The sequence below is a fragment of the Theobroma cacao genome, chromosome 9 (assembly GCF_053813885.1).
Source record: "Theobroma cacao isolate CCN51 chromosome 9, ASM5381388v1, whole genome shotgun sequence".
NCBI classification, from domain to species: domain Eukaryota; kingdom Viridiplantae; phylum Streptophyta; class Magnoliopsida; order Malvales; family Malvaceae; genus Theobroma; species Theobroma cacao.
In genome coordinates this window covers 6,028,062-6,041,594 of record NC_142647.1, presented here as the reverse complement: position 1 = coordinate 6,041,594, position 13,533 = coordinate 6,028,062, and the positions used below count along the sequence as shown (strand labels likewise).

Below are 13,533 nucleotides of genomic sequence, written 5' to 3'. Positions count from 1 at the left end.
GGGCTTGGTGAAGACATTGACAATCATAGTTGGAGAATTTGGGTAAAAAGGAAAAAGGTTGCTATTATTAAAAGAAAGGAACTGGTTCATCTTTATTAGCACGGTACATGTACATGAGCTACATCCTCTAACTCGAAAATATGATCAAATTACAAGCTGAAGAGACCGAATAACATGAAAAAGAAGAAGAGGGAGATACAAAAATGATCATATTCATTTAACAGAGGATTATCACATGAATTTCTCATCATTTACATACCAACAACTTGGCCTACTTCAATCACACTAGCATGAGAGAAATTCATGAGATAAACCTCCGTTAAATGAATATGGCACCTTTTTCGTCGTTTTCCCCGCAAGTAAACAGAAAAAGACATAACTGCATCCTCATATTAATAACCCCCTTTTTGTTGAATTCGGGACATGGAAAACTGCCATGGATTTGTGGAGCTAATCGATGATTAATAGGCATATAACCAGTATATTTAAGCGGCATCTTCATTGTTTGAGGATCCTCCCGTTTCTTTCACAGTACTACCAAGTGAAAATTGACGGCTTTGGATTGCATCTTCAATAGACAAGAAGAAAGATTCCTTGCCAATGGCATCTACGAATTTCGCTAATGTCATTTTCTCTAGAACTTCAATCCTGGGGTTTATTATTGCTAACTGCACAGGATGTTTAAACACATATTTTTAGTTTCTTTCTTACTTAAAACAACAGCCTTCAATGAAAAGGGAGCATCTTTCAGTTTACCTTGATATGCTTTCCTTCCAAGATTCTACGTAGTTCGGTAAATGTTTCAATCCCTGTCATGTCAATGGATGAAACTCCTGCAAACCGCCATAGTCTAATGTTTCAGTCGAAATTGATGAGTATGGACAGTTGTTACTGTTATATGTATATTTATTTCTTCTTAAAAAGAAATAAAACAAAGGCTCTACCAAAATCAAACTCTAGTGGCTAGAGGATGTTTATACTAAATTGTATTTGGCACTACAAGATTAGTCAGAGTTGGCAAGTGGCATAATTGGTGGTGGATTTTGTAAGAAAATGTTCATTACCTGATAAGTCTAGTAAAAGATGCTCAATTACATCACTTTTAGAATCTGAAAGGCCTTGTTCCTCCTGAATATATCTCAGAATCCTGCTCAAATTTTGGCCAAAACAAATTAGAAATTACCATGGTTGACCGTATTCTTTTTGGTACTAATTAATTGAATATTCTAATTTGTATCACATTGTTTTTGCATGAAGATATACCTTTCTCTTATATAGGAGCAATTTGCAAAATAAATTGGGGAACCAAGTTGAAGAACAAGGATTCCTTGCATCGTTGTTGAACCCGGATATTGCTCTGTGTCTCGGTACAAATATGAGTTTGGAATTTTTCCTAGCTTACAGGAAGCAGGCCTTGCCACGTACAAAAGTGCTCTTAGTAAAGCAAGTCCCACCTAAAATAACAGATAATATTTCAGTTAAGAAAGCAGAAACAGAAATATTGTCCATTCAATTCTTCTTCTGATAGCTTTGAAGAAATCCTTACAGAAAGCATGAGCCCGACATCCATGCTTATGAAACTAACACCAAGGAAGGCCGCCATGCAGATGCAAAAATCGTATTTGTCAACTTTAAAAAGGTGAATCATCTCCTCATAGTTGATTAATCCAAACATTGCAGACATGATAATAGCAGATAGGGCTACCAGAGGTGTATAACTGAAGAGAGGAGCCAAGAACAGAAGTGTTAACATCATGCAAAATCCCATGACTACATTGGACATTGCTGTCCTGCACCCAGCATTGAAGTTCACAGCTGTTTTTGAGAATGGCCCTGTAGATCAAAACGTCAAGAAAAATCAGAATCTTATATTACTTCATAAATTGTTTAAAGAAAAAGATTAAATTATGGCCTTTTTAACTTCTTTAGAAAAACCTGAAGCATTATATATACCTGTTGTCAAGTAGCACGACGTGAAAGATCCAATAATGTTCATGAAACCAAAGGCTATCATTTCCTTGTTCCCATCAGTTTGTTCATTTTTCATTATGGCAAAGCTCCGTCCTATTGCTATCCCTTCCTGTAAGTTTCAATTCGAAGATAATTAATTTTAGGGGGCAATGGCGGTGAAGTGATACTTAAGCATCTGTTGGGTTGTCCAGGTGAGGATTTTTTTGTGGTTGGTGGGTAAAATTTCTTGGGATGAGTTTCTAGTCAGGATGTGAGTTGTTTCCGGATTGAATGGGATTTTGGAGGGAACTGATAGGTTAGATAAGCATTAATTGGGAGAGAAATTGCTCTTGGGCACTGAATCAATGAAGATATAGGAGGAAATTATGAGGTAAATAGTCTCTGTGTCGTTTTGTTTTGCGTTTAAGAGATTGCTATCTTATGGGGCTTTATCTGTCTTGAAGTTGTTTCGACGTTGCCACGAAAGGGTGATAAGGTGTTTTGATCGTATGAGGAGTTTGGTACCATGTTGGCATGAAGAGGGTGTTTAGCGTGATAGGTACTCTGTTTGGATAAAGGAGGATGCTGATATTTTATCTACCTGAAGGACCTAGCAGAAGGTTACTGAAATACTTACTGTCTTGGCCTATTTTCTGAGTGTACCACTGCCAGGAATTTTAGTGGTGCTGTCCTTGACTATGTTTTTGGGTGAGAACAGGGTGTTTGGTGAAGGTCTGTGAGTGTATAAGAGCATGTCTTATGAATGTTTTTTGGCTGTCTATTTTTGTCTTTTGAGCAGGTAAATTCCTGTTGGGACTGTTACAGGGTGGGTACTTTTTTGTAAAGGGCAGAGTAAGGATGATGTTGTACAGGAAACTTGATCTAAGTTGCTATTTTGTCTCCATACGGAGGATTACAAATTGAAGGTAACCTCCATTTATTAATGAAAAACCATGGTTTATCAAAAAAAAGAGGGGAGAAGGAGGAAGACAAAGCAAGAGGAGAAAAGAGGGAGGAAATAGTGAACGACTCTCTCACTGATAGTGATATGATAAAGATGGATAAAAAGATGAGGAAGAAGGCGGGCGGAAGAGCTATGGAACATTGTTGGAGGTTAGGTGAATCGCGTGGATTCTGTGGGTGGGAAGTATTTAGGTGGAAAGTAGGAAATATGTAGTGAGAGGAGACGACGGTATGTTTACTTGGAGTTTTACTTCAAGAAGTATATATGGTGCTGATGTTGGAGAGGTTGAGAGCTCGTCTACAAGTTAAATCAAAGATAATTGGTATAGAAACATAAAAGAAAAAAGGTTGGGATTCTTACAGCCATAGCAATAAGCCCAGTGACAAGACCAGCCTGCACAGTTACTGGAAGATAGCGGCGATCAAAGTTCAAATATTGAATCGAGGGAGGATTTAGTCCCTTCTTCAAGTCACCAACCTGAAACAAAAAATGAAAAAAAAAAACAATAAATAGTTGGAAATCAGAAGAATGATTGGTTATAAGATCAAGAGGATGTGACCTAAAAGGAGAGAGTAAAGAAAATAATTTAAAAAAATTGAAAAATCAACTAAAAATGAACTCACAATTTGGATTCCATGTTTCTCTGCGTGGGCAAAAAATGCAAAAAGACAACCAACCACAACAACGACCATTGGAGCCATAGCTGATACCCAAAATAGTTTTGGTTTTCTTTGCCTCTGCACATGCCAAAAACATAGTAAAATATATATATATATATATATATACCCAAAATAGTTTTGGTTTTCTTTGCCTCTGCACATGCCAAAAACATAGTAAAATATATATATATATATATATATATATATATATATATATTACTTCTCTACCATATATCTAGATAATACTAGTAAATAATATACCAAAAAATAACACTAAATAATTAAAATAATAAGTAAAAAACAATCAACACAACCCCACTCCCAAATTTGTGTGTATAATATTTGGGCAAATATGAAGGCTGGAATTGCTGTTTTCATCAATAAAAATCAATAGGCCTCATATTTTTAAGATTTATTTATAATTTATAAACTGGTTTTAATGTGGATAATTATGAAAGTGCAAATATCTGTGTATGGAGTAAATATTGATAGACGTATTGGGTCCAAGGACAACTAGCTGTGTATGCTAGATTTTTTTGTTAAAAAAAAGAATGAATTGATTTTCTCAGTGAATTCACGTTAAATCCGTTTTAATAGTCAATGGAAAGGTCAAACATGGTCACCTATACTTTTGTTTGGCATTATGGTTGTCATGACAGTTATGATTTGCTATTAATGGTGCTATGCTATAAATGTTATCCACTTGTTTTTGGCGTATCTATGGCAAAATATGCGTATGACATCACAGATGATTCTAAACGGTGACAACCTCACTCGTGCTAAAAAAAAGTATTTTTTTTTTTTTCCATATAGACAAAGTGAAATTTAAGGAAAAATTAGGCAAAACTTATACCGTAAAACGGAATTGAGTCTAAAAGTTTGTTTTTGCTATTTTCCTATAGGCAATGGGTAAGACGAGAGAAAGCTCACCAGGTATCGAGTGAATTGGAGGAAACAAAGGAAGATTATACCCACAACAGCACTCTGCCACCTCCACTGCGTGCAGAAACAAGAAATTTGGGGGTCAGTTATAAATTGCCAGTTCAAGATTAGAATTTTAAGCAATTATTCTATGAATAGCATGACAGAGTGATCAGTAGTTAAGAAGTTTATATTGTTTTTCTTTTCCCTAACAAACCTCTTTTCTATTGCTGAAAATTGCATGCAGAACCGAAACCACATCAGTATGAGTTGTGAAATGCTTTAAACCAAAGATGCCCTTCAGTTGTTGCAGGCAAATTATTATAGCAGTCCCTCCCATGAAACCAGTGATTGTAGAATGTGATAAGAAATCCACCAAAATTCCCAGCCTGAAACAAATATGTGTAAAATAAGAAGGAAATAAATATGAACATGAATACAAACCCAAAGAATAATCTCGGAATGGTTATTGAAAGATGCATAAATTATTTATATATATCGCTGACCTCAAAGAGCCTAAAGCTGTCTGGAAAATTCCGGTGAAGAAAGTGGCTGTGTAAACTAAGTGAAGATACAATGTGGGATCATCTTTGGGTGATACTTTGGCTCCAATGGTTTCAGATATAAGCAATGAGCATGCTGCCACTGTTCCCACGGCAAGGTGCTTCGAACTCCCGAAAATGGCATAAACAAAAGGCGGTATAAAGCTCGAATCTGCAGCATATAATGTATATATTGATCCACCACATTTTCAGAGAAACGAAAACAATCCCATTAAGCCAAACAGATTTTTGGCCTAGTTATTGGGTAAACTTTTTCAGTGAAATTGGAAAAAAAAAAGAAAGAAAGAAATACTCCATATGTATTAACTAAGGAGCTTACAGAGGCCGATAATTGGAGGAAGATCACCGAGTTTGGCATAGCTGATTCCTTGAGGGATTGCAAGGCTAGTAATGGTGATACCGGCAAGCAAATCATATCTAAGCAAACTTAGATTGTACTTGGGTAACCACTCAAACAATGGGATGAAGTATTGGATTGCCTTCTTGGCTCTAACCAAAGGCTTGCCATCCTTAAACTTACGAAACGGATCGTCAGGGAAGAAGGTTTCTTTGCAATCAGATTTGAAGGTAGTCGAAAACCCTCTCGGGGTAGAGAAATTCACCGGATGGCTGGAATTCGTCATAGCTATAGCAAGAGAGTAGGAGATTGAGACAGAAGAGGAAGGATCAAGAGAGCGGAGATAGTGGGGGTTAGGGAAAGAGAGGTGCAACTGGCATTTATATAGAAGTCACCTAGTACCAAAATAGTGGAGAACAACGCAAATTTGACAAAGATTGGATAAAGTCTTTTGACGGGTGATTCCAACAACGTTATTGAAGGAAAAACAATATTTCAGAGCTGACACGATGCTACTGGTTGTCTAAACAATTTGGTGGCGTTTGGTACAATTACTTTCTTTGTAAATTTTTACTTGTATCACAAATTATCCGCAATTCTTCGATAAAGCTTACATAATTTATCTATAAAAAAAAAAACTAATACTAATATAGATTTAACAAGCTTTACACACATTTGCAATTATTATTTTACCAAAAAGTTACAGGAATAAATAATGGGCACAACAGTAAAAACAAAAACTAATAAAAATAAGAAAGAAATAGAAAGGATCAAAAAAGAAGGAAAAAAAAAAAATAAAGGCAGGTCTGTTTTAGCTGTGTCTATGAGATGGGGATCGAAGTTACTGTTATGGCAACTGCATGCCACCCAAGACGCTTTATATAGATCGTGTTTAGTTGGGGGCTAAATTTTTTGCTTAAGCTCTACTACAACAAAATTGAGTTTTAATCACATTTTTTTAGATATTATATTTTTTCGTATATTAAAATTTTAAAAAGTACACCTATTTAAATTTTTAACTTCACTTTTTTCACATTTAGTAATAATATAAAAAAGTGCTACTTTTACTAGTGTATGTAATTTTTATAATTACATTTTATTTATAATGCATTTAAAAATTTATATAGTGAAGTCAAATTTACAAAAATGTTCTAAAAAACGTAAAAAATTGTTATTAAAAATATTTTTAGCAGTATATTTTAAAAATGTGTTATTTTAAGTCAAATTTGTTGTAATGCCCTTAGAGTGTACAAATGTGTCATGCATTTCTGACCCCTTTTTGTATACTCGGACAGATAGTGTTAATAAATCAAAACGTGACATATCATCTCTTGAAAAATTAATACTATTATCAAGTTTTGTGTATATTCTTTTGACCATATAATTTCTAACAATGTGTTAGAATATGATTTTATTAGTTTTTTTTTCTTTTCAATCTTATGAAGTGTAAGCCACAGCCTTATGCTTTGGGATTTGAATCCAGAACATCCAAATTAAAATCTCTAACAATAATGTTAATAATGAAAATTAATAATAAATTATATGTCAAGTAATAAAAATAATTAATTAGTTAAGAGGTTGCACATTTTTCTGTCATGTATAATTATTTTTAAAACGATCAAGGTTTGCCCAAGTTCTACTTAAATCTAATCTCCCATTACGTGGTCTTAAAAGTGCATTCCTCTGTATCGTCTTGATGTATTTAGGATTTTCCCAAAGTGATAACTTTATTGTAAATAATTTTCATTATTTTCTATATTTTGTCAATTTATTCCATCAAATTTTGCTACCTACAAAGGCAATGGTAGCTGTGTGTGAGCCCTTTTTCACTGTATGTTGTATATTATGTGGATTAACACTATTTTTATGTGATCCCTATTATTAATAAATTCTACTATTAAAAAAATACACAATTTAGAATTTTACATGAAAGGTGAGTAAAAAGTAATTATAAGAGTAATTTTGATATACATATATTATGTAATATATATATATATATATAAAGTTTTATACATATATAATAATAATAAAAGAAAATTAAAAACTGAGAGTGGTAGCCGTTACCATGCATGAATAGACTTTTTTTATTATTTTTTTTCCAATTATACGTGCATGCACTTAGTGTGGAATTAATTTCAAACCTACAGTTAACAAAACCCCTGTACAAAGAACAGTTAGCATTCTTGATTTCGGAATGCTTCTCCCCATGTTTATATGCATGGTTTCATCAAGATTAAAGAAGATAATAATACTGTCCTTATAACTTCCAAAAGATCAGTACTGGTGGCTTGTTGCCATCCATCAAATTGCTTGTTTAATGAGGAGTCTCTCCCAGCTCCATGATTTCATTTGCTCACCTTTGATGAGATCATGCTGTAAAGATAGCGGCCTTTGCTAGTTGTCCGCGTACAAAGATTATGACAGTTAGAATCCGAAGCTTTCTGGGGGAGACAACGAGAGGGGGAGGGAAGATGGAGGTTGTGTAATTGATAAGACTGGACATAACTTCAAAGATTGCGTAAACTTTTCCTCACATAGGTTTCTTATCATTTCCTTAACAACAATTTCACAATTCCTTTTCAGTTTAATAAAGAAAATAAAAGAAATATGTCCAATTGCTTGAAAATTGAAATGCTTTCCAAGTCAATCAGACGTATTTTTCCCATTACCCTCACAATAAATTCCAAAGCAGCACCTCTCATGGAAAAGTTTTTTTTTTTTTTTTTTCCATATTAGTATATGAGAGATATTGAGGCCTGTTCATTGATTCTTTCTTTCTACTGTTAGTTATGGGGCGGTTTGAAAAATAAATAAATACTCTAGCTAGAAATTAGAAAAACAAATTACATGGTATGATAAGGACCGTACAAATTGCTTCTCCTTTGATTAAGACAACTTATATGACAATAAGAGAAGGCAATTAATTGAAGACAATTAAATCAAACATATTGAAGTGCTGGGAGAATATTTAATAATAATAATAATACTGAATCTACTCATGATTTAATGCAAAACAAATTGAGACGATATTAAAGAGAAATAAAGCGAAGTCCATTCCATAGAGTAATTTCATGCATTCTTAAGCATGGACAGGTTTTTTGAACTAAAATTTTCTAAACAAAGTAGGGCAGCCCTTTCTAGATATGTATGAAATCCCATCGAAAGCATTTCTCTGGACCAGTTTAAACTCAACTTATAGAAAATATTAAACTTTGCCCATTGATTGAATATGATCATTCATCCATTAGGAAGGGGTCGACAAAGCAGGCAACGCGTCTCCTTTGATTAGACAGTCGACCCTGTTTGACTCTATGAACACTGTCCCGACACTACAAAACCTGACCTGATCGATCCCCCCAGCTTGATATTGTAACATTAACGTAGAACCCCGCGTCGAATTATTTAATTGAAATGGAATTTGATGGTAGAATCTGATATGAGTTGAAAAGGAAAGATTGGAAACGTTTTGTTAGATTGGATTTGCACTTCCCGCCACGAATTATGAGCCATAGCCCTTAAAATAAACGTAATTTAGAAGTTGCTACTTTTCCTTCCATAGCCGTCAATTATTTCTATATGAAGCCTCCCTCAGTTATCCATGGCACAAGGCTTCACCTGCTTCAAATGGCGATAATGTGCAACACATCAATGGACAATTAATGGATTGGAATAGGAGGGAGAAATCTATTCAAGTTTGAAACGTAAACTTTCTCTGTTTTTTATTTTTCTTGGTGTAGTTTGGTGAGTGTGTGTGGGCTTCTTTTTACTCGCACACTAACTTTTCAACCATCATTTCAACAGCATCAATCATTGCCCTGTGCCTCCCCAATGGGAATGGAATTTTTTTTTTTAACATACATTAAACAATGGAAAGCAAAATTTGAGTGGGTTCTCCTGCATGTTACATCCTCCCATTATAGGTTTTCAGGTTTCACAGATTGTTCCCGGAGTAAATTTCCAGGAAACATGAACCCTGGACGAAATGACATAGCAGCCAATCAATTATTTCTATATGAGTCAGTTTTCAGAAGAAATATGGAGTGACAATTACTTCTATGTTGTAGCTCCGTGGACCCCGAAACCCACATTGATGTTGCTTTAAGGTGAAAGCTTTTTCGTTTGTTTGACAGTAAGTGTTGGTTCCAGCTCTTCCTGGCATAAGCTACTTTGGAATCTTTTAATTACCAGTCATTTGATGGTGCTATATTTAGCATATCCCCTCTTAATCAATGCAATACTTGATTACGTATATTCAAGATTGAGCCGATTCAATTTCATATTTAAATATAAATAAATGCTGGATCCTTTCTTATTATCCACTTAAACTATAAAGGGTACAAATTAAGCACCAACAGGATCAGCAACAGAATGAAGCAGTTCAAAACACAAGTTAGCCGCAAAAGGTCCGCAACAAAAGTTTCACAAGATCTGCAGACCAATTCTCAGCTAACAGGATTTACAAATTCTTGTCTAATTGAATTCTAAGCTCTTCAGTTGAAACAAGCATTTGAGTTTGAATTATAGATAGCCATGTAACTTACATATATATATATATATATACACACACACATTAATGATCAATCAAAATTCTTGTAAATAAATGCACTTTCTTTGAAACAGACATGAGCTTTTTTTTTTTTTTACCACAATCTTCTCCCACAAAAGATTATTTGAATCTGCATTTTCTGACGCTGCTTACTATAAGGAAAAATTGCATATATATATATATATATATACGATGGAGTCCCAGTGCAATGATAAGATGCCGCGGAATCTTTCCATTTTCATCGATGGATTACAAAATAATAATGCTCTTCTAGGGGAAGAGGCAATGATCAGTAGATCATGATTCTAACGCATGTTAAAACTAAATCCACGAAACAAAAATTAATGAATGTTTTGCTCCACTAATCCTTGGATTAATTAGCTGGAACAAGAATAAATTAGACTCCAACGTCACCTCAGATTTTCTTTTGATTTTAAAAATGACTTCTCAATTCAAGCCACTCTCCCTGATTCTTGATTTCCCACTTCCTTTTCTCTCCTATTCTACACAGACCTTTCTCGAGACAAAACTGTTGCTTCCACTGCAGAAATTTTCCCTTACAAGATGCAGAAGCAAATGGATCACCGAGTGCCCCCGAAACCAACTTAACACCTCAAATATGTGGAAATACGCGTGGCCTCCATTATTACCCTGTTTTTTGACAGTAAAGATAGATACATAGCTGACGTATCAAGATTTTGGCACCTTGTCCACCAACTTTGTATAGCGTAAGCTACGTGATGATGTTCATACATGAACCCTACAAAGATACCGTGGAACTAGTGAGACATAATCTAAGGCTTTGTTTGGAAGATCCCAGAATAATTTCTGATATTAGAGCCTGTTTGATGTTGTTTTTGAATTTGCGTTTGATTGTAGAATAGTGTAAAACAAGATACAAAATTACGATTAAAACTTTCGTTATGATGAAATCATAATTTTAATCGTAATCACAATAATTTATTGAGTTTCAAACGTATAACGTTTATAAAAGTCCTTTAATGAAGGACGGTATGCCTTGCTGTTAATTTCTTTAGGAATATCCCTAGAAAGAAAGAAATTCTAGGTGGTGTTGCTATTATGGGGAAGTGCTTGAGGAGTTGAACTCCGATGTTATCCTGCAGTTGTTTCCAAACACGACCTCCTAGTTTATACCTTGGCCTTTGCTATAGGATTTTTCTGACCTTGACCTTTAGTGCCTGGAAAAGTCAAAATTTCGTGTAACTTGTGGCCTGGGAGTTGTGAATGAGAACTACAACTCAAATAGATAAATCAAGGATTCGTGGATATCCCACTTCAATTTTGTTGGAAATTTTTATTGTATATTTTCACCTTTTTGTGTTTTGTGTGGGAAATGGGTTGTTAGGAGGACTCAAAAGGAGGACCCTTTTTAGAATTTAATATATAGAACCTAAAGGATATTTTCGAGGATGCGGTTCAGTTCCATAGGGGTGCTGTGTTCCTATCCATTGGCAGGTTTGCAGATTCGCCAATGGGCAACTATAGTAATTTAGCTATAATTCCATTAAACAATAGCTTTCCAAAATGATGGCAGGCAGAGCTTACAAAGTCTTATATCATGATGTTCTTCAGATAAAAGTGAAACATACAAAATTGGAAAGTTACCATCATGAAGTGAGGGATATTACTAATTCTTTGATTGAACTTGAAAGACTAATTAAAAGATTATGAAACTTATGGATACATCCTAAAGCAATGAAAGAAAATCTTAAGTATTAACATTTCAATAAATTTAGACAAAAAACAGTTTCAATGAAGGTTGATAGCTAAATATTGCTTACTCGTAGTTTTGCACAAACTTTAACTTTTCATTGATAATTTTGAATTTCAAAGTGAATCATCAAAATAAGATGAGAAGAACCGTAAATTTCATAGATATAGAGATAGACATAGGTCAAATCATCGACAGTGTCAAGATGATGCTTCTCAGGTTTTAATTTTCTTTTATTATTATATGTATAAAATTTTACATATATATATATATATAATATAATTACTCTTATAATTATCCTTTAAAATCCTCTCATACAAAATTCTAGATTCGCCATTGTAGGCTATGAAGTTAGCCCAAAAACATGTGAATAATTGAGTCACATTCCATGATAAATAACAATAAATAGCAAAAATCCATTATTACTCTGTTAAAATAGCAATAAAAAATTTAGTTCTATAGGCTTCACCATGATAACTCATTTTAAGTGCTTAGAATTCACTTTATGTCATTTCTTTTTGATCAATTGGAGCGTTGACGGATTTCCTTTTTCTTTTGCTTTTTGCTGATAAGAAAAGGACAATGATGTCTATGAAGTCTGGCTCATTATAATGAGATGTTAAATAATGCATGTATCCTTGAATTCTAAGAGCTGAGTTAATTGGGGGACTAACGGCCAATGTTATCAGCTTTGCTCTAACAACGTTTATCACGAATAACGTGTAAATGCCTCAGAGAGCAATACCATCAGTTGACTGCAAAACAAAGCTATTTCATAATCTTCATCGAATATCATCGCCAACCAACGTGAAAATGCCTCAGGAGATTTGTCAAGTTTCACATTCATCTGCTAAAACAGCATATAAGAGCAAGCCAATTATTATGAGAATATACAGTTCGTCCCACTAAGCCATGTGTTAATTCTCCTCCCCTTTAATTATTTCCTTGTTGACATACCCTTTGGTTGGATTCAAAGCTACAAATCTAAAGCTATAGTTAATTTGTTCCACGAATTGGAGATGAAGTGGGGCTCAAGCTTGTGCCGAAATCAAGCACCAGGGGTCAAAAACGGACACAAATAATGGGCTGGGAGTGTGTGTGGGACATACAAAAACTTTCGGTATAAGTTGTAAATACTCTATTAATCTCTATGGTTCAATTTTGATCAAATTAATTCCTCATTTTCAGATATATATATATATATATGTTAGACCAAGAACAATTATTAATACCTTGAGAGAGTACAATTCAATGAACAACATCTCCATGACTTGGAGCTCACATGGCATTCTTTGCAAAAGAAGAATGAAACTAGATTTTAAGGATTTTTTTTTTCTGAAGAGGTGAAGCTTCAAAGCCTCAGAGAAACATGGTGTTATTAATCAATGGTGGTCTCCCATTGCAAAAAGTAGAACTCCATATTGTTTTAAAGCATGATTATTATATATATTTTTAAAGTGTCATCCTGCTTGCTTGTTGATGGTACTATATGTTTGACTCTGACTTCACTTTTCTGTACAACAATCATAATTGTGAAAGTCCACTGCTGTTTACTTGGATGCTTTTTCTTTTCTAGAAATGGTTTCTCTGAAACTTGAAAATGCACAACATGTTTTTTGGGAGTGATGAAATGACAATACAGTTTTTGTGAATTGGTATGTCTTTTTACCTTAGGCAAAGTAGAGGGTAATGACTAATAATGAGTCAATTCATAGTGATTGTAGTCTTGCTTTTGGAGGCTTTTAAGAGTGATGGTGTCCTAGGTGGTCATGGTTTAACTTTTGTCAGACCCGGGCACAATAGCTAAATCAAATATATTTTCCATGTGTTTCTTGTGTTGTTTAATTTCTTTGTTGTGTTG

General features: G+C 34.2%; 1 protein-coding gene across 1 annotated transcript; it reads right to left on the bottom strand.

Moving 5' to 3' along the window:
• Positions 1-43: 43 nt before the first annotated feature.
• On the bottom strand, positions 44-5,735 carry SULTR3;5 (sulfate transporter 3;5). The gene is made up of 12 exons (XM_018126641.2): positions 5,377-5,735; positions 5,001-5,208; positions 4,712-4,883; positions 4,504-4,569; positions 3,538-3,651; positions 3,275-3,391; positions 1,954-2,080; positions 1,547-1,833; positions 1,264-1,454; positions 1,065-1,147; positions 757-833; positions 44-668 (listed from the first exon to the last, which is right to left on the bottom strand). The coding sequence occupies exons 1-12, from the start codon at positions 5,678-5,680 to the stop codon at positions 486-488; spliced, it is 1,929 nt and encodes a 642-aa protein (XP_017982130.2). The 5' UTR covers positions 5,681-5,735; the 3' UTR covers positions 44-485.
• Between the last annotated feature and the right edge of the window lie 7,798 nt (positions 5,736-13,533).